General features: G+C 47.1%; 1 protein-coding gene across 6 annotated transcripts in view; it reads left to right on the plus strand.

Moving 5' to 3' along the window:
- GRAMD1B (GRAM domain containing 1B) overlaps positions 1-21,928 on the plus strand; it is a 197,963-nt gene that overhangs the window by 44,864 nt on the left and 131,171 nt on the right. For 4 of the 6 annotated variants that reach the window (XM_004584974.3, XM_058664027.1, XM_058664024.1 and 1 more), the window contains exon 2: positions 13,848-13,925. In XM_004584974.3, coding sequence (XP_004585031.2) covers positions 13,848-13,925 — 78 coding nt within the window. The remainder of the gene's footprint in view (positions 1-13,847; positions 13,926-21,928) is intronic. The other 2 variants (XM_036493626.2, XM_058664028.1) reach the window with 1 other exon arrangement.

Below are 21,928 nucleotides of genomic sequence, written 5' to 3' on the forward strand. Positions count from 1 at the left end.
TTTTTGTAACTCTGCATTTCAAATAAAAAAAATTAAAACATAAAATAGTATGAACTTTCCATTAAGCACCCTCACCTTTTCAGCCATTTTATTACAAATTATATTGATGTATTTGAGAGGCATACCACCCACACACACATAAATACATACACACACTGAGGGAGAGCTCCCATTCTTGGGTTCACGTGTTTCTTCTCTACAATAGCAGAAGCTGGAGATGTTTTCAGCTTTGTGAGAGATTTGACTTCTGTTAATTAGAGGGAAAGAAGCAGGTGGTTATAAAATTAATTACCAGTTGGGAAAACATAGTCATGAGAGTCTTGAAAACGTGTTTGTTCCGAATTGAATTTGATTTTAATCAGTTGTGAATGGATCAGTGTTCCTTTTACTTGGGCTTCCAGAATGTTCTTGTCGGAGTTTGGTGGTTGCTTCTGGGGTCTCTGCTCTGGTTTTCTCCAGATTGGCTGCGGAGCCAGGCGACCACGTCGTGACTGTGGGAGGACTCTCCCTGCCCTGCTGCTGGGCACAATCCTCGTTTCTTATGTCAGCAGCACTTACAAACAGGCCATGAGTCCAGACTCATATATTAGGTACTTTGTGAGGTTGCAGAGAGTATATGGAAGAATGTGCAAGGAAGCCTTCTGTGGACTGGAGAGAATTCCGTTGATGGGAAGATGTGGATATTAACTGCGGAATATTAGCATGCAGTGTCTTGAATGAATTATAAAATATTTGTGTGTATATATATATATTGCTAAAGTCCAAGGTCTAGGTAGATCTACCATTTCCCCTGGTGATAGCTGCTCAGGCTTTGGGAACAAAGCAGTGGGTTTTGTTGAAATCATGGCTTTGGCTGAGATTACCAGCGCAGCTGTAGCTATGGACCCAGCATGATGGCTTAGTGGCTAAATCCTCACCTTGCATGTGCCGGGATCCCATATGGAGCAGAGGAAGAGAAGCCAAGGAGAGACCATGCCATAGCAGGGGGTTTTTTTTGTAAGATTTATTTTATTTTTATTGGAAAGTTAGATATCCAGAGAGGAGGAGAGACAGAGAGAAAGATCTTCCCTCCGATGATTCACTCCCCAAGTGAGCCGCAACGGGCCGATGTGCGCTGATCCGAAGCCGGGAACCAGGAACCTCTTCCGGGTCTCCCACGTGGGTGCAGTGTCCCAATGCATTGGGCCGTCCTCAACTGCTTTCCCAGGCCACAAGCAGGGAGCTGGATGAGAAGTGGAGCTGCCGGGATTAGAACTGGCGCCCATATGGGATCCTGGTGCATGTAAGGCAAGGACTTTGCAGCTAGGCTATCGCGCCGGGCATCAGTTGTATCTTCTGAGGCATGACAGCTGGGGATATAGTTCAGTGGAGAGGAAGTTGGGAGGTTGTGAGAAAACAGAAGCATTGGGCCCAGCACGGTGGCCTAGCAGCTGAAGTCCTTGCCTTTAACATGCCAGGATCCCACATGGATGCCGGTTCTAATCTCAGCAGCCCCGCTTCCCATCCAGCTCCCTGCTTGTGGCCTGGGAAAGCAGTCGAGGACGGCCCAAAGCTTTGGGACACTGCACCTGTGTAGGAGACTTAGAGGAAGTTCCTGGCTCTTGGCTTTGGATGGTGCAGCACCGGCTGTTGCGGTCACTTGGGGAGTGAATCAACAGACAGAAGATCTTCCTCTCTGTCCCTCCTCTCTGTACATCTGATTTTGCAATAATGAAGTCTGGGTGCCCTCATGGGAAGGAGCCAGTGGATGGAGAAGGAACTCGAACCTCTTCTCTTGAGCAGTTCAGCCGATCTATCACATTGTCCAGTATAGGGTGTGGAGGTATCTGTGCATGAAGTGCCTTCTGGCTTGCTGGTGGTTTGATATTTTTGTTTTAATTTTCATTCATTCAAGAAAGGGGTTTTTTTTCTGATTAATTTCCTCACTGACTCATAGGTCACACAGTGGCATCATTTACTTTAAGGTTTTTTATTTTCTTTTTCATTTCTTCAGTGACATGTTGATCATTCAGTAGCATGTTGCTTAGCTTCATGTTGTTAATTTTCTATTTTTTCTTTCTGTTATTGACTTTATTTTGTGGCTTCTCATTTAAGGGGATATATAGTAACTGTGTAAAGGAGACTATAATATCCAGATGTGAGGATACAATATAGTGTGCACCTCTATTTTCAAATAAAAAATGGACTTCCAATGAAATTGTTAAGTATGTCTTGATAATAGGCTGCTGGACTGTCTGTCATTGTCCATGCCTGCAATGTCAGGATACACTTAAACAGCAGCATGATTGATTTATGACTGATTACAAAGGACTATACTATTGTAATGATATAGGGGAAATCAGGGGGAGGGGCCATTAAGACGGTGGGGGGGTGGCTCAGGAAATCCCAGAACCTATGGAATTGTAGCATAAAATGATAAACTAAATAGAGTTAATGAGGAAAAAAATTCTCTAGTAAGCACTGCCTTTTTCCCCTGCAGTGTGACACTCTGGATTGGGAAACAAGGGATTTTCTGATTGTGGTCTGTGAATGAAGGAAAGTGTGGCACAGGCCGAGGGAGTACAGGGGGCTGGCCTTGGGGCTCCTCAGTCCAGGCTTCTGACAGCTTGCACAGACTTCAAGTTGCTTGGGTGCATTCCCTCCTCAAGGAACGTTGCCTTTAAGTCTACCTTTGTGTAGACTCTTTTTTTTTAAAAAAAAAAAAAAAGATTTTATTATTATTGGAAAGCCGGATATACAGAGAGGAGGAGAGACAGAGAGGAAGATCTTCCATCCGATGATTCACTCCCCAAGTGAGCCGCAATGGGCCGCTACGTGCCGATCCGATGCCGGGAACCAGGAACCTCTTCCGGGTCTCCCATGCGGGTGCAGTGTCCCAAAGCATTGGGCCGTCCTCGACTGCTTTCCCAGGCCACAAGCAGGGAGCTGGATGGGAAGTGGAGCTGCCGGGATTAGAACCAGCGCCCATATGGGATCCCGGGGCTTTCAAGGCGAGGACTTTAGCCGCTAGGCCACGCCGCCGGGCCCTGCGTAGACTCTTAAGAGTGGCTCAGATTTCTCTGTGAAGCTACGGGTGGTTGGGCCAAGGAGCCTAGCTACTGGAAAGTGAGAGACCAAGGAGAGGAGCGTGCTCTTCAGCTGAGAGCAGTACAAGAGAACTGAAGCTGACACAAGGCTTCCTTGCTCCCTTTCTTAGAAAGCTGCTTGGAATCTGGACTGGAGTATCCACATAGTCCCTTTTAATTGTTTGTGGCGGGCCCGTCATTGTAACCTAGCGGCTAAAGTGCTTGCCTTGAATATAGCCGGGTTTTACTCCAGAGATTGGAGGAAAAGGGTGGAGAATCACGACACATTTGCTTGGGACCAATGTGATGGATCACTTGGTTAATACTCCACCTGCAAGCAGTAGCATCGCATATGGACACTGGTTCTAATCCCAGCAGCCCTGCTTCCCATCCGACTCTCTACTTGTGGCCTGGGAAAGCAGTCGAGCACGGCCCTAAGCCTTGGGACCTTGCACCTGCATGGGAGACCCAGAAGAAACTCCTGGCTCCTGGCTTCAAGTCAGGTCAGCTCTGGCTGTTGCGACCGCCTGGGGAGTGAACCAGCGGATGGAAGATCTTTCTGTCTACCTCTTCTTCTCTCTGTAAATCTGCTTTTGCAATAAAGAAAAAGAAATCTAGAAAAAAATTGTGGTGAGAGCCCTATAATTTTGTTGTGGATAAGCGATCTTTTTCCCTTATGAAAATGTTCTATAACAAGACCTTAGGAAGAATATTTAAATTTTCCCCCAATCAGAGCTTGATTATCTGTATTCATGTGATCTAAGAACTGACATAAGAATTCAAACCGCCAGGCAGTTCAGAAGGAAGTGAATAAAAGAGTCACAGCCGTGTGCAGTGTTGATCTGCAGAGGTCTTTGCAGGCTGTCTTCTGCTGGAGGCGCCCATGAGCAGCAGACCGAGCCTCCCCAAGCCGAGTTTCGTAGAGTCTGGCCACAACGTTCACGCAGGGCAGGGGAGCAATATGCTGCTATTTGGAAGAGACTGGAGGGTTTTGTTACACTGCCTTCTTTATTTTAAAAGTCTCCATTTGCCCACCTCAAATAGGTGTCTCCAAAGCTGAGCCCTAATGCTTTTGAACACAGTCATTGAAAACATATGTGGATGCGTGCCACATCAGGAATTTCAACTGAATAGTGGACATCTTGACACTGTAGACCCTGTCCCTGACCTTGAGTTCCACACAGAATGCCCAGGGGAAGAGAATAAGACAAGACAGGGATAGATAGCTAACCCTTTTACCACACAACAGATTGTGGCACTGGGCTTTGAAAGAAGTAAGAAAAAAAAATTTTTTTTGAATAATTGGTGGAAGGTATAGGGAAGGGTCTGGTGCTATAGCTTAGTGGCTAGCCCTTGCCTTGCACGCGCTAAGATCCCGTATACTTTCCAGTTCTATTCCTGGTGGCCCCGCTCCCCATCCAGCTCTCTGCTTGTGGCCTGGGAAAGTTGTTGAGGACGGCCCATAAGCCTTGGGACCCTGCACTCATGTGGGAGACCTGAAGGAAGCTCCTGGCTCCTGGCTTCAGATTGGCTTAGCTCTGGCTGTTGTGGCCACTTGGGGAGTGAATCATCGGACGGAAGATCTTCCTCTCTCTCTCTTCCTCTCTGTATATCTGCCTTTCCAATATAAGTAAATCTTTTAAAAAAAAAAAGGTATAGAGAAGCATGTCATTAACTATAATACTTACTTTCATGAACAGTAGTACAGGATGCTCTAGCACTGTGCTGTGAGGGATGGTCATCAGGGAAGATGTCTTTGGCCTGGTCTCATTTTGGAAGGACAGCAATAGCTGTAATATCAGGCCTCAGGTTAATGCCACAATACTTTCCAAGTATTTGGTGGGAGTTTTCTTATGTACTTCTTACAACACACAATAGATCCTAGCTTCACTATTTTGCGGAGGTTGTAACAGAGTGGCAGGGGTAGAAGAGCCAGCATTTGCATGCAGGCAACCTCAAGCTAGAGCTCTCAGCCTCTAACCCCGATTGCTTCCACCATCATCCTAGGACCCGAAAATAATTGAGCCAAGGGCCATGGCAAGTAGCTAGACTGGAGTGCAGAGTGGATGTGAGCTGACAGAGACAGGAATTGAGACAGTAGCTAGGTTATGGGGCTTAGGTTGCCAAGTTAGAGAGTTTGAACTTTGCTTTGAAATTTTTGGAATCCTGAGGAATTTTAAGTTAGAGACATGATACAATCTACATGACTGTAAGATTGTTGGATTTATGTCAAAGGTGGATGGGAGAGGGACCAGATTGGCTACAGGAATAGTGATTGGGAACCTATTCAAATAAATCTCTCCAAATAATTCTCTCCAACTGACGAGAGTGTGGTCTAAGGCAGTTGCAGGGCAGTGATATGTGGAGGGTGGGGGCCAGGGAGGCAGAAGGAAGCAGAGTCTCCAGAATTTGGTGTGCAGCTGATGTGGGTTAATGTGCCTCTTGTACTAGCAGCAATGAAGGTGGTGAGGTCAGTATTAGGGATGCTCAGTGAGGGGTTCTTCTTGGGTATTCGAGAGGACTTGGTCATGCTGCAAATGTAGGAGAATAAAGAAGCGTCATTCGCACTTGTTGGATACTTGTCACTTGCCAAGTCTTAGGTTAGGTGCTCTGTGTTTTAACACATTTGGCCCTCTTAAACATTTATGCAATTACAGATGCTCCCCAACACTGAATGGAGTTATATCTCCCATAAACCCATGAGAATCTGAAACCAACGTGAGTTGAAAGTACGCATGATCATCTCTCTTACTGACCATCTTAGCTCCACAGCACACACACACTATGGAATGAATGTCAGCTGTTTCTCTCTGGATTTTCACACTGACAGGAATCCGGAACTGTTGGCAACGCCCGCATCACCGTCACCGCGTACCCCGAGCTGAGCGGAGGGACTAGGGTTGCAAACAGGCAACACATAAGACAACACATAAGACAACACGCAGTGGGTCACTCTTGTACACAGAATGCCAAGTTTATTCCAAGTATCCTGCATCTTTTATAGTCTGCTTAGTCCCTCCCAGTATTATCCCAATGTTCAAGCAACACCTAAGCTCCCCTGGGGGCATCTTAACAAAAGGAAAGTAAGGAAGAGGGAACTTGCAGTGAAGCCAGGGGTTAAATGCATTAGGCCAAGATTTCCCACTGTGTTACCTCTTAGAAACAAGCTAAGCTGTGGAGTTAACCCTTGGGAGACCGGGGCCTACACGGAACAGCATGGTTTTCATTGAATGTATATCTTTTCTTCACCTTCATGAAGTTGAAATCTCATGGGTCAGAGAGTCTTAAGTCAGGAGTCACCTGTGCTTACATTTTATTTAACACGTTCAAGGTGAGAATACAGAGAGAGGTTAATGAGATCACTCAGATGTACTCAACAAATAGCAAAGCTAGAGTTAAACCCTAGGTTTGGTCTGGAATTTTCTATACCAATGCTTTCCAACAACGCTTTCAGCAATAGTAGAAATGTTCTCTTTCTGTGCTGTCTTTACAGAAGCCATATATGACCAGCCATAACCATATATGACCAGCATCCACCGCATGGGGTGGCTCAGGTCTCTTCCGTGGCTGTGGGTGATATCAGTATGTCCATTGTGATTGAAGTCTTGGGTGTGAATGAGAACCCCAAGGAATGTACTGGAATAAATTCTAACCTTTTATGGGTCACAGCATACTGGAGAATCTGCTGAAAGCTATGAAGCTCACTCACGAATGTGCATTGTTACTGCATTGTTTACTGAGAGCCGTTATAGAGGTCCATGTGATAGGTTTGCCTGGTAAAACGCAGAAAGAAGGAATATAATAAGAGGTAAACTCCTTGTGAACAGAGGCCTCGTCCATTTTTTTCGACTTCTGTGCACCAGTATCCAATTCCAGGATAGTGTTTAGTACATAGTTGATAAATGAGTGACCGAAGGAGTCCTGGACAACATTTAAGGAGCTCATGAACATCACTGAAATGGAGAAAAGAAGATCAACAGTAGACCAGGATGGAGTGGTGTGGTAGAAAGCAAGGCAGGTGGTACATCATAGCTGGATTGTCCGAAGAGATGCGGATGAACCATTGTCAACTGGCTGAGGCAGTTAAACCAAGGAGTAGTGGGTATAGGGCTCAGATTTCAGTGGATTGACTGGTGAGTCAGCGAGGAGGTCAGAGCATCAAGGGTAACGCCCAGTGGCTGTCACCCCTCATTGCCCTCAACATCACTGGGAAGCTGGGAACAAACGTTTGGTGCCATGGTTTGTGTCCCACCTGGCAACACCCACATCAGAGCTCCTGGCTGAGTCCTGGCTCTCCTCTGCTTCTGACCCAGCTGCTTGCTAACACACATCCTGGGAGGCAGCTGATTGATAGCTCAGGTGCTTGGGTCCCTCTGCCTACCGGGAGCACCAAGATTGAGTTCCAGCCTGCTGGCTCTGGCTGCTCCATTCCTGCCTGGGATGTAAGTCGGGCAATCACCAGGTATTATATTGTTTAAATGAAATGGCTACGAGGAGAAGGAAAAACAGGAGTTGAGAGTTTTTGAGACAGACACGATCATGCTGAGAGGTGAAAGAACTATTAGGGGAGAGTTTGTGAGTTTTGGTGAGCTAGCTGTTTAGCTGGATTGTGAATCCTTGGGCATTTGAGCAGCTCCCGCCTCACTGCAGATTCCCCTGGGAGCCATTAAGCAGAAGCAGTCTGGCTAACTTGATAGATAAATTACTGGTTTTCAGCCAGAATGTGTTGTTTCCTAAGTGGTGTTTGAGAATGTTAAGGTATGTTGTGTAAGAAGTTGGCAGGCATTCCCTGTGCCCCAAAAACATCTGTTTATTTAAGTCCTATTCTTAGACTTTCCCATACCTGCTTGCCAGGTGAAAAACAAACTATTCTTCCTTCCCCACTGCTTTGTGACCTGCCTCCTCTTCCCCCACACACCTCTCATATTCCATCTGGAACTGAATGTCACAATGCTCGTGTCCGTGGGAGTGCTTCAAGTAGAAAATGCAGCTGTCTGAGATGTGTGGCCCTACTTTTTAGGCCACTAGTTCTCAGCATTTTCACCACTGAACATCTGTTCTGTGATCCATCTGCCAAACTAAAATGTAACTGTTGAGTAGAGTTGGCACTTTGGTGGTTCACATGCCAAAGGTCGAACATCACCCCGGACGCTTGGTAGTATGGCTTCTGTTTCGAATTCTTCTACGGTCTTGTAAAATATCACATGCCCATCAGAAGCTTAGAATTCCAAGTAAAATGATTTGCCCAGTGTCCCCATGCGAAGTGCAGAGGCAGGCCTAGAATACTGGGGCTGGTGTCGTGGATGTAACAGGCTGAGCTGCCCACCGGAGACGGCAGCATTTCGTCTAGGAGCATTGGATGAGTCACAGCTTCTTTTGATTCCGATTCGCCTCTGCTAGTAAGTCTGAGAAGGCAGCCAAAGGTGGCCCAAGTCCTTGGGCTGCCACCACCCATGTGGGAGACCCAAATGAAGTTCCAGGCTCCTGGTATCAGCTTGGCCCAATTGCAAAGTAAACCAGCAGAAGGAAGATCTCTTTCTGTATCATTTTGCCTTAAAAGAAATTAATTTTACTTTGATCTGAAAGGCAGAGTTACAGAGAGGAGAAACAGAGATCTTTCATCCACTGTTTCACTCCCCAAAGGCTACATAGCCAGAGCTGAGCTGATAGGAAGCTAGGAGCCAAGAGCTTCGTTATGGCCTCCCACATGGATGGCAGGATCCCAAAACTTTGAGCCATCCTCTGCTGCATTCCCCAGCCACAAGCAGAGAGCTGGATAGGAAGTGAAGCAGCTGGAACATGAACCAGTGCCCATATGGGATGCTGGCACTGCAGGTTGAAGCTTAGAGCACTATGCCATGGTGCCAACCCCTTACTCTGCCTTTCTAGTAACTAACTAACTAACTAATCTCTTTTGTTTTTTAAATATGAAAATGACTAGAACTTGGATCTTCTGAACTTGGGTATTGTGACTGGGTTACTCTCAACTTCCTGCTCAACACAGATCTGTAGTTGCAGATGAAGCTGTGAGTTATCACTGAGTTCTTACTTTTCAAGGAAATGGACTAGGGGAAAATTAATTAGTTGCCAAGGATATATGGCCATCAGAAACAAACCCACAGAGGTCTTCATGCTATCTTTACTAAATCCACCACCCAAAAGAATTTTATCTCCTTGTTTTTATTGATCAAAGGCATCTACTGCTACTAAGAGCCCTTTAAAGTTTCCAATTATCATGAGATAATTGGTCCTGTTACACTACATTGCTCAAAGCCAGAGAGATGCTATATGAGAGTTTGTGTGGCCTCAGTGTGGGTAAATGCGCCATTGCGATTAAGCTCTGGAATTTATTCAGTTCTGTCTTACACACCCCTGTGATTATTTGGGGGCACCTGCATCTCTCAAAACCTCTTCTTCTAGGCTTAGAGGCAGTGACCCCTGAGTGTAACATGGCAAAGAGCCAGTTCTAGAGGGGCTAGAGCGATGGTTCAACTGGCTAATCCTCTGATTGCAGGTGCCGGCATCGCATATGGGCACCAGTTCATGTCGTGGCTGCTCCACTTACCCAGTTTTCTTCTTGCAACCTGGGAAAGCAGCGTAGAATGGTTCAAGCCTTGGGACCATACACCTGCGTGGGACACTTTGATGGGACTTCTGGCTTCGGATCCCACTAGAATAGGAGCTCTTTGCTGGAGAGACTCAGCGACAGTCAGCTGCAACCGCTATAACAGTGCCTGGTGCAGGAAAAGTGGTGCCTTTCCTTCTCGTTTTTGCTTCTTTTGAATCTGACTTTTAATCACCAGAGCTGAATCTTTTTCTTTGAAAAAAAAAGAAAAAGATTTATTTACTTTTATTGGAAAGGCAGATATACAGAGAGAAGGCAATACAGGGAAAAAGATCTTAAATCCACTAGTTCACTCTCCAGGTAGCTGCAATGGCCAGAACTGTGCTGATCTGAAGCCAGGAGCCAGGAACTTTCTCCAAGTCTCCCACGCGAGTGCAGGGTCCCAAGGCTTTGGGCTGTCCTTAACTGCTTTCCCAGGCCACAAGCAGGGAGCTGGATGGGAAGCAGTGCTGGTGGGATTAGAACTGGCACCCATAGGAGATCTCGGCGTGTGCAAGGTGAAGAAGTTAGCCACTAGGCTAACAAGCTGGGCCCAAGAGTGATTGTTACCATCTGTCTCCATTTCTTCAGTAAGGACAGTCCCAGGAGCTGAGCTGCTCCAGGTCACATAGATGGGATGTGGAGAAGCCTATGTATAATCCCAAGCAGCACATACCAAGGCTGTAAATCCTTCACTATTGAAGGTGCCTCTTACTGGAGTATGTACACAGAGAGCATTATGTAAGCACTTGTCAAATGCATGCTGATTGGTGTTTCTTCATGATTTGGGGGGAAAAAAGACAGTATGAAGGTAACGTAACGTTGCTGTAATTCACATTATCAGAACTGCTTTCTAAGCCATGGAGAAGACTAAAAGGGGGATGAAAATTTGGCCTAATTCTGTTTACTTGATTGGTTAGCCTGCTTGTGTTTCTGGTTTGGAAGTCAATATTGCCATCTAGTGGATGATTTGCTAACATCTAGTCAAAATATTTGAGGCTCCGGTACTATGGCAGTTCTAGGGAATTCTTTAGTAGCTTACTTTTTAAAAATCGCTCAATTACTTGAAAGGCAGAGATCCAGAGAGAAAAACAGAAAGATAAAACTCCCATCCCAAGCTTCACACTCCAAATGTCTGCTGTGACCAGGGCCAGGCCGGGGCCAGATCCGGAAGCAAGCAATGCAATACAGATGTCTTACATGGGTGATAGAATCCCCATCACTTGAGCCGCCATTCCCATCTTCCTGCATTGGCAGAAAGTTGGAGTTAGGAGCAGGAACTGGATCTTGAACCCAACACTTTCATGGGGAGTATGGGGGTTTTCACCTCTAGGCTACATGCCTGCTCCTGGTGGCTTACTTTTCTGATTATCAGGAGGAGGGCAAGGGGAATAGGAAGAACCAGTGCATGAGGTCAAATTTGACCTCTTCCTTGAAGGGACAGTAAAGCTGCTTGGGACTTTGGGCTGGTTGACTCATGTCAACCGGGACTCATGTCTCCTAGCCTAGGTGTTGGGGCCTGCCTGTGAGGTGGGTGTCAGGTTCTTGCTCCCTCGGGGCGTGTGATCCAGCGATGCTAGGAATGTCTGGCCTGGGTCCTTGGACTCGCCTGCAGGAACATGTCCTACTTCATGAAAAAGGCGGAGCAGTAGACACAGGCCCTGTTGTAAAAGGAGAATATGGAATCTCATTTAGTGCAGCAGAAGAACAGAACTAACTGGACAACTACTGTCGCTGTCCCGCAGCGATGGACTTGGTGCACGGAGCCGATAATAACACACGTGAACCCTGACTGATGGTCAAAGCCGTAGTTTATTAGTGGCATCAGACTTTATACACTGAGGGCCATATGGGATAAGGGAGGAAGTGCTGAGCTTATCAACAAAACCATTAATGCTTTTGTTTGGAACTCCTTTTGTCTTGTATATTCCATCAGGTGTTCTCATATACATATGCAGATGATATCCGATAAAGTATACAAAAGGTAGCCATTTGGTTATTCTCCTCCAAATATTATCCAACCAACTATAATCCTGTGCTCACTGACCTTCTAAGGTCACAATGTCCTCCTACAAACTACCCCAAACAAACGATGACCTCAAGAATTCCTGGGCTCTGGATATTCTACCATCTTCCCTGCCTCCTTCGCTGAAGTGTGCTGTCTGTGGCTTAGATTGGTCCTCCTCTCTGGCTGCATCTGCTTGGAGTTCGAATTCCACCTGTCCATGGGATGCCCACTGTGGAATAGAACTCATCCCGGTTTGATGGTACTTGATACTACGTCCCATGGTAGAATCCCATGGCTGATGACATTATAGTGAAATATGGTGGTGAGAAGTTTTCAGTAGGTCAGTGCACCAGAGTTGGTAAAATGGAAGTGAGGATGTAACACAGTGCTTTGTGTCAAGCAAAGTGCAAGGGATTGGGTGTATACAGTTCTGCCAGGCTGTGGGAGCTGTGTGTGTGTGTGTGTGTGTGGTGGGGTTGTTCGAGTTTCTAGTAGGTATATGTGTGGCTTCCTTGGTGTATGTGTGAAGACTGGATGGCAACTGCTTCTAAGGTCCTTTACTTGTTGCTGGTAGGCCAAAATGTCAAAGGCATGGTTAGGAGTGTAACTGCAGCAAGCCACATGTTCTTTGGATTGAGAGTGTACACACCCAGGGCAAGCACCTGCTCTACTGGGCCACTCAACATTTCTAGTTGTGTATCCTAGTCTGGTCCAGGAAAGTTTCTAGAGTCTATAGAGATTAATACGCCAGAGCAAAGACACAGTTCTATTTATATTGTTGCCTTGGTTACAGTGAAATTTATGGCAATAGAAACTCCTTTTTGCCTTGTTCTTTTTTTCTCTTCTCTTCATTTCTTTTCTTTCCCTCTTTTCCTCCCTTCCTCCCTCCCTCCCTTGCCTGCCTCCCTCCTTCTGTCCTTCCTTCCTTCCTCCTTCCTTCTCCACCCCCCCTTTTTTTTTTTAAGATTTATTTGGAAGGCAGAGTTAGACACTGAGAGAGAGAGAGATCTTTTGTCTGCTGATTCACTCCTGAAATGGCCTCGATGGCCAGGTCTAGGCCAAGCCAAAGCCAGGAGCCAGAAGCTTCCTCAAGTTCTCCCACAGGGGTGCAGGGACTGAATCACTTGAGCCGACTTCTCTTTCTCAGGTACATTAGCAGGGAGTTGGATAAGAAGTGGAGCTGCGAATCTTGAAGCTGCACCCATAGGGATGCTCTGGGCAGAAGCCAAACCTGCTTCACAACTCGCAGGCCCTGCCGCTCAGGGTCCTGACTCCGTTTTCCACTCCAACTTGCTGCTAGTGGTGATGCCTCAGGTGGCTGAGTCTCTGCCACCATGGATGGTGGCAGAGTTGAGAAGCAGATCAGCCAGAACATAAACCGGAGCCCATATGGGATGCTGGTGCCACAGGCAGAGGGTTAGCTTGTGATGCCAGCCCCGGAAATGAATTATTAAAGCCTGTTTAGAGCAGAAGTTGACTAGCATGTTCTGCCAAGGGCCAGGTAGTGAATGTCGTAGGCTCAGTGGTGCCACTGCTGTACTAACCCACTCCACTCTGCCTTCTTCACCCAGCTCTCACCTTGTGGAGATGACTGAAGATAACACGTAAACAATGGGTGTGATTGAGTTCTAAAAACTCACTTGTGCCTACTGAAATTTGTACCCCACATCAGATGGAATCTATGACTGCAAAAAGCCTTTGGATGTGTTGCAATTCCCCACCCGCCATACCCTTCCAGACCCTTCCTTCTCCAAGTCTGTACCCCTTCCTAGAGAGCCTCCCCCCAGGGGAGTGAGGGAAAAGGGGATTTTTGTTCTGTCAGAGCGGCTGGGAGGGCGGGGCGGAGGGTGTGGAGATGGCTGGAGGCTCTGCTTATGGAGGCAGGTGGGAGTGTATTCAGCCAGGAAGGGGCAGAGTCACCAGGCGGGTCTTCCATTCTGGCTAGCAGCAGACGGATCCTAAGCATGAGGGGTGGAGTCCTCGCAGGGTTTGTGCCTTGTCTCTCATCTGTTCACATTGGCCCTCTGTCCACACCAAACGTATGTGGGGGAATTGCGTCTTTAAAATTTTGTAATCCGGTTGCATTGTCTAATTGAAGTCTAAATATCCTTCCCCCTCTGGGTTGAGAAAGAAGTGAACGTTAATGGCTCCATCCTCTGTCTTTTCTCAGCAGCCAGCAGAGTAGCCTGCAGAGCAGCCACGAGGAGGATGCAAGCAGGTTCCTGAGCCCTCCGACACGGGAAGAAAGGTAAGGTCAGACTGAAGGAGGGGAGGGAGCAGGGCCTGCAAGGGACCACGTGGAGTGCTCCAACGATACCGGCAACTGATAGCCTGGGTGAACACCGTGAGAAGCTCACAAGCCACACCTCTGGGCTTGAAGACAGATTAGAAAGGCTGGATGTGTATCCAGGAACGTCAGGGGCTTGTTCTTTGGGCTTTTGGTGCTCAGCAATGGGGAGAAGTTAATGTGTGGCAAAATGTGTATCGGGTCCAGGCTCTAGACTTGGGTCTGGGATAGGGGCGGAGAAGGGCTCATAGTCGGTGCCAAAGGAAGTTGCGTGGCCTGCAATAACATGTGAAGCCATCAAGAGACAGCAGACCAAGAGCCTGGCCAGTTTGGAGTGGAGTATATGTGTTAAGAGGTCAGTGACAAATGAGGCCAGGTGGAGAGCTCGCCTGTGGGAACGTGGTGACTGTTAGATGATAACCGCCAACTGCCCGCTCGTGGAATAATACCAGCAAGTTGTTCGTAGTTGTAACGGAAGCTTTATTGGAAAATCCGCTCCTGGGCCCTCTTCGCACAGAGTGGAAGGAAGATGGAGACGAAAAGGAGCGGTTAAAATATGTATTAAGGAGTTTTATACTCCTCTAGACATGTGGGCTGGCAAAGGGGCTGTCTATGCCCTAATTAGATAAGAAATGTCCATTCAGGTGTATCATTGGTCAGCTGGAATCCCGCAAGGCCAGTGACTTAACTGGCTCCTGGGGCCCCTCTTGTTCCTGGCTGATACCTGGAAGACATTCGGGGTCTGGAACAGATCCAGCCCCTTGCCTCCAGCACCCTGGGTAGCCATCTGTGACTTGTACATACCTGGTGGAGGATTTGAGGTACAACTAATGGTTAAGCAGGGGTCTTCTCTTTGTGCTGCCGTGAATGGTGGAAGGATACTAGGTTAAATGCATTTGCCTAAAGACGGTTGACTGTGTTGATGTTAACTGGGAGGAGGTCTCAGTCTTGTTTTAGCCACCTCTTTGCCATTCTTATCAATAAACTGCATGAAATGTGAAAGAACCACATTTTTAAAAAAGATTTATTTTTACTGGAAAGACAGACTTACAGAGAGAAGGAGAGGCATAAAGAGGTTCTATCAGCTGGTTCACTCTTGGCCACAACCTGCCACCCCAAGTGGAAAGTGTCACACCTCGGCTCAAGGGATGAGTCACGGTGAAACAGACGCACTAATCATATTGTCTGAAATCACTTTCAGTCTGTGTGTAAAGTATACATGAGACAGAAGTGAACCTCATGTTTAGACTTAGGTCCCATCCCAAACATACTTCACTGTGTATATATGCATGTATTCAGGAATACAAAAAATAACAAGTCTAGGTATTAAATCTGTAACACTTACAGCCCAAATCAATCTGGATATTGAATTATGAGTGCTCAACCTGTATGTTCTTAATAAGCAGCTGTTAAACAAGAGGATTAAATATAACTACGTTTCTTCATTGCCCGCTGCTTCCATGTCCCAGAGCTGGCATTGTGGTGCAGTGGGTTAAGCAGCCCAGGCCACAAGCATCTCACGAGCATTGGTCAGGGTCCTGGTTGCTCTACTTCCAACCTGGCTTCCTGCTAGTATTTCTGGGAATCCAGCAGAAGATTCGTCATGTGCTTGGGCCCCTGATACACATGTAGGAGAACCAGGCTTTTGCCTGGCTCAGTCCTGACCATCGAGACCACTTGGGGAGTGAATTAGCAAATGGAAGATCATGATTTGTCTGTATCTGTGTGTCTTTCCCTCTCTGTCACTCTGCATTGCAAGTAGAATAACTATTTTTGAAGATCTAGTCATTCATTTGAAAGACAGAATTATAGTACAGATAGAGAGGGAGACAGAGAGATCTTCCATCCATTGGCTCACTCCCCTGATTGCCACAATAGCCAAAGCTGACTGGTTCAAGGCCAGGAGCCTCTTCCAAATCTCCAGCGCGGGTACAGGGGCCAAAGGACTGTGGGCATCCTCTGTGCTTTCCCAGGTCACTAGCAGGGAGACAGATGGGAAGTAGAACAACTAGCACTCAAACCAGCACCCAAATGAGTTATCAACACTGTGGGCAGCAGCTTTGTCCACCGCGCTGTAGCACCGAACCTAAAATAAAATATAAATATATATGTATATATATTCCATATCTCTCACTGGGACCAAAGTGACTTCTAATAAGGGTTACGTGACAGTGATGTACTGCCATGGAATGAATGCTTGTATTGCACCCTGAAATTCATATGTTGAACTTTTTTTAAGGTTTATTTATGTATTTATTTCCAAGTCAGATATACAGAGAGGAGGAGAGACAGAGAGGAAGATATTCCGTCCGATGATTCACTCCCCAAGTGGCCGCAATGGCTGTAGTTCAGCCGATCCAAAGCCAGGAGAACCGGGAACCAGGAACCTCTTCCAGGTCTCCCATGTTGGTGCAGGGTCCTAAGGCTTTGGGCCGTCCTCGACTGCTTTCCCAGGCCACAAGCAGGGAGCTGGATGGGAGGTAGGGCCACTGAGATTAGAACCGGCACCCATATGGGATCCCGGGCGCATTCAAAGAGAGGACTTCAGCCACTAGGCTACTGCGCTGGGCCCTCATATGTTGAACTTCTAACCCCCAGTTCAGTTGTCTTAGGAATTGGATTTGGGAGGTGAGGAAGTCATGAGGACAGAGTCGCCAAGCATGGGATTCATAACCCTAGAGGGAGCTGAGGAGTTTTTGTTTTCACTACGGAAGGACACAGAAACAAGATGTCTGTCTATGGAGAAAACAGACCCTCACCACACCGCAAATCTGTCCACACCTTGATGTTCAATTTCCTAGCCTCCAAAACGATGAGATCCTGATAAGCTACCCAGTATCTGATACCTACTACAGCAACCTGATCTAAAACACCTTTTCTCAAAATGTCAGTGGTTTCCTCCCATCAAGAAAGAACACCCTAATCGTGGCAGGATTTGGCGCGGCCAGGCATCTGCCCACCTGTCCCAGGTGCAGATCCAGCCCCTTGCTGGTGTGCCCTTAGCCAGGACAGGATGCTGCAGCAACTCTGAGGTATTTGTGGCTCCTAAACAGGCCTGGCTTTGTCACGCCTCCGTGCTGATGCACAGCTTGTTCTCGCGGGGAAAGCTGTGCCTGTGGCAGACACCTACTCCTCTGCCAGCTCTCCGCTGATGCACGCTATCCCGGGAGTCTTTCTGAGTGCTGTCCCAGCTCTGTCCTCTCCACAAGCAGGGTGGCTGTGTTACTGCTGGCCTCAACTGCACTGATTTTCAGCTCCCTCTTTGCCAAGATGGAGATTATAGCACCTGCTTGTCTTAGAACTGTTGAGGGGATGATATTAACAATGTCAGCAACGGGCAGGCATTGTGGCTTAGCGCATTAAGCCAACACCCTCAATGCTGGCATCCCAGAGAACTGGTTCAAGTCTTGGCTTCTGCGCTTCCGCTGCAGCTTCCCACTAATGCCAACATGGAAGGCAGAAGATGGCCCAAGTGCGTAGGCCCTTGCTACCCAGGCATAAGACTGGGATAGAGTTCCAGGCCCCTGGCATTGGCCCTGCTCAAATCTGGATGTTATAGCCATTAGGAGATTCAACCAGCAGATGGAAAGTTCACATACTCTCTTTTACTCTTTCAAATTAATCTGTTAAAAGAATGTCTGCAGGATTCCTTGAACATGCTTGCACATATGATATAACATTCTTAGCAGTTTTATTTCCTTACAGATAGCTCCGTAAGTCAATTATTGCATCACATTACTTTTTACCTGCAAGTGTATCTCACCGTGGGATGGCAGGATTCTTGAAGGGAAATACCACATCTGTTTAACCTTAGTTTCTACATCTGACATCCCCAAATTCTCAACCTGCTATGTGTTATTTCTGCCTATGCTTCATCAAGGATAGAAAGTAGGCAATAGTAAAAATGGCCCTTGAAACTATTAAGCACCAGGCATCCTATATGTTACCTCATTTATTCCTTATCAAATATTGTGATGGATAAAACAGTTGAAAATAAGAATTAAGGTTGAGGTCCTGGCATGGTAGCCTAGCAGTAAACTCCTCGCCTTGAACATGCCAGGATCCTATACGGGCACCAATTCTAACCCTGGCAGCCCCACTTCCCATCCAGCTTCCTGCTTGTGTCCTGGGAAGGCAGTCAAGGACAGCCGAAAGCCTTGAGATCCTGCACCCATGTGGGAGACCCAGAAGAAGCTCCTGTCTCCTGGCTTTGGATCAGCACAGCACCGGCTGTTGTGGTCACTTGGGGAGTGAATCATCAGATGGAATATCTTCCTCTGTCTCTCCTCCTCTCTGTATATCTGAGTTTCTAATAAAAATAAATCTTTAAAAAAGAAAAAGAATGAAGGTTGAGTACAACTGGTAACTTGCAAAAAGAAAATGAAAAGTTCTGGTAATTTGCTTTAAAAATGCAGGTGGGGCATGCAGACCAAGGAGCCAGCAGCCTGTACGGGAGATGAGGATGGATTTCCAGTCTCCCTACATGCCCTCTGGCCCAGCCCCAGCTGTTGCAGTCATTTAGGGAGTGAACCAGTGCATGAGAGCTCTCTGCCTGTGTTTCTCATCTGCTGCCTCTTATCGACTCAAGTCTGTCTGGAAAACATTTGCTCTGAGGGTGCACAGTGCCCACCAGGAGGCAGCTGAGCCTGTGTTTTTCCTGTGACCAGAACCTGGCAGGCTTCCCTGTCTGCATGAGGAATGAGCAAATGAATGCACATCCAGGTCCCACACGCTGCAGCCCAGCCTCAGCATGCTCATACGTACATTCCCTCTCCAGGTCTCAACTTTCTTACCCCTAGAAGGCTTTCTGCTCAAAGGGAGACCAGGTCCTGTAAGAAACAACCCAGTGTACACAGCATAAAAGCTTTGGCTGCACCAGCCCGGGTTGGATCAGGCTGAGGCCAGGAGCCAGGAACTCTACCCTGGTCTCTCATGTGGGCAGCAGGGACCGTCTTCTGCTTTTCCAGACTCATTAGCAGGGAACTGGGTAGGAAGTGGAGGAGCGGGGACTCAACACCACACTCCAAAATGGGATGCTGGCATTGCAAGTGGTAGTTTAACCAGCTGCACCACAGTGATGCCAGTAAAAAGGTACATTTTGATTCTAGCTCTTCCATGCACATTTTAAAGCACACTTGTATTAAAATGGATTATTTGGGGCCAGGCGTGGTGGCCTAGCAGCTAAAGTCCTCACCTTGAACATGCCGGGATCCCATATGGGCATCGGTTCTAATCCCGGCAGCTCCACTTCCCATCCAGCTCCCTGCTTGTGGCCTGGGAAAGCAGTAGAGGTTAGCACAAAGCCTTGGGACCCTGCACCCGTGTGGGAGACCTGGTGGAGGAGGTTCCTGGCTCCCGGCTTCAGATCGGCAGAGCACCAGCCGTTGTGGTCACTTGGGGAGTGAATCATTGGACGGAAGATCTTCCTCTCTGGCTATCTGACTTTCCAATAAAAATAAAATAAATCCTTTTTAAAAATGGATTATTTGGGGGACTTAAGAAACCCTTAATCAGTCCAGTTTGTGGTAAATCTGGAAATTGTTTTTTTTAAAGATTTTTTATTTTTATTGGAAAGTCAGATGTGTGTGTGTGTGTGTGTGTGTGTGTGTATGACAAAGATCTTCTGTTTGCTGGTTTACCTTGAAGTGGCTGCAGTAGCCGGAGCTGCGCCTATCTGAAGCCAGGAGCCTCTTCTGGGTCTCCCCCGTGGGTGCAGAGTCCCAAGGCTTTGGGCTGTCCTCAACTGCAGTTCCAGGCCACAAGCAGGAGGCTGGATGGGAAGTGGGGCCACCAAGACTAGAACTGGCACCCGTATTGGATCCTGGCACGTGCAAAACGAAGACTTTAGCTGCTAGGTTACTGTGCTGGGCACCGAAATTAGTGTATTTTAAGTGTCCCTTGGCTCGTTCATTTGTAAGACCACTCTACTGGTGTTCAGCTTTAACACACAGAAGGTCTTCCTTAATCTGCATTGGGATCCCTGTAGTTATAACTCCTACCCCCACTCTCTGTGTCCTAGGCCTTCAGTTATTTAAAGAGCAATGTTACATTCACCCAAAATTTTCTCTTTTGAGAGTTAAGTCCGTTTCCCTCATCAAAATGGTTTAACATAGTTATCAGCTCGACCCTTATTTTCTGGACTCCAATTCAGCCACATCCAAATCTTACCTACACTTTGTTTTTTAAAGAGCACTTAAAATTTATTTTTAAGTAATTAATTTATTCATTTTTTATTGGAAAGACAGACATGAAGAGAGAAGGAGATATATAGAGAAAGATCTTTCATCTGCTCCTTCACTGTCCAAATGGCCATGACAGCCAGAGCTGAGCCGATCCAAAGCCAGGAGCCAGGAGCTTCCTCCAGGTCTCCCACGCAGGTGCAGGGTCCCAAGGCTTTGGGCCTTGCTTGACTGCTTTCCCAGGCCACAAGCAGGGAGCTGGATGGGAAGTGGAGCTGCCGGGACACTAACTGGTACCCCTATAGGATCCTGGTGGCTGCAAGGTGAAGATTTAGACAAATCCTCACTTTGGGACACTTTGTTTTAGACAAACTTACCTTTTTAAAGATTTATTTATTCACTTAGAAGAGTCATAGAAAAAGAGAGAGAGAGAGAGCCTCCCATCCAGTGGTTCACTCCCCAGTTGGCTGTGAAAACCAGGCCTTTGGGCCAGGCCCAAAGCTCATGCCTGTGAACTCCAGTCACATCTTCCACATGGGCTGCAGGGCCCTGCTGTGCTTTCCCAGCACATAGCAGGGAGCTGAGTCAGATGTAAGGCAGCTGGGACTCAGGGCAATGTGTCAGACGGAGGATTAAACATGCGACACCACAAGGCTCTCACTGACACTTTTTCAAAGTTATTAATGAATTTAAAACTTTTGAAAGATCATTTGCCAGTTGTGTCATGGTTTAGTCATATCAAATTAGGCTCCCTAAGATTTAATTAAAAAAAAAAATCTTGGGCCTGGTGCCGTGGCCTAGCAGCTAAAGTCCTCACCTTGAACATGCCGGGATCCCATATGGGCACCGGTTCTAATTCCGGCAGCTCCACTTCCCATCCAGCTCCCTGCTTGTGGCCTGGGAAAGCAGTAGAGGTTAGCACAAAGCCTTGGGACCCTGCACCCGTGTGGGAGACCTGGTGGAGGAGGTTCCTGGCTCCCGGCTTCAGATCGGCAGAGCACCGGCCGTTGTGGTCACTTGGGGAGTGAATCATTGGACGGAAGATCTTCCTCTCTGTCACTCCTCCATTGTGTATATCTGGGTTTGCAATAAAGATAAATAAATTTAAAAATAAATAAAATAGGTATGATAGGAGCTAGTGCCATGGTATAGCAAGGTAATCCCCCTATGTGCTGGCTTCCCCATACGGGTTCTGATCATGGTCTTGTCTGCTCCACTTCAGATCCAGTGTCCTGCTTATAGCTTGGGAGAGTGGTGGAAGATGGCTTAAGGCCTTAAGCCCCTGCACTGACATGGGACCTGAAATAAGCTCCTGGCTCCCAGCTTTGGACTTATCCAGCTGTAGCCACGGTGAGCAACTGGGTAGTGAACCAGCAGGTAGAAGTTCTCTCTGTAAATCGGCTTTGAAATAAAAATAAATAAATCTTTTAAAAAGTATGAGCTCTATCTTAAAAAGAAGTAAAAAGAGCAGGTAGCCCCAGGGAGAGGAGCTAGCACGCCTGAATAAGAGACAGAGATCAGTGTGTGTGCAGGGGAACTGATAGGTGGCGGTAGGAAGGCGAGAAGGTTAAGCAGCAGCTCAAGCTATTTCTCCGAGTCATAGGAAGTGAGACCATTTCCCGAGGTCCAGGAGAGTGGAATGGGAATGGTCTGAAGTTTGGATATAGCTAATTTGGGGAACGTTTTGTTACTACTTTTTTTCTTAGAAAATGTCCTTATCCGACTGCAGTGTTATTTCTTCCAATGGCGGGGGGGGGGGGGGGTAGAGAGCAATCCTATCATGTT

This window comes from Ochotona princeps, chromosome 4 (genome assembly GCF_030435755.1).
Source record: "Ochotona princeps isolate mOchPri1 chromosome 4, mOchPri1.hap1, whole genome shotgun sequence".
NCBI lineage: Eukaryota > Metazoa > Chordata > Mammalia > Lagomorpha > Ochotonidae > Ochotona > Ochotona princeps.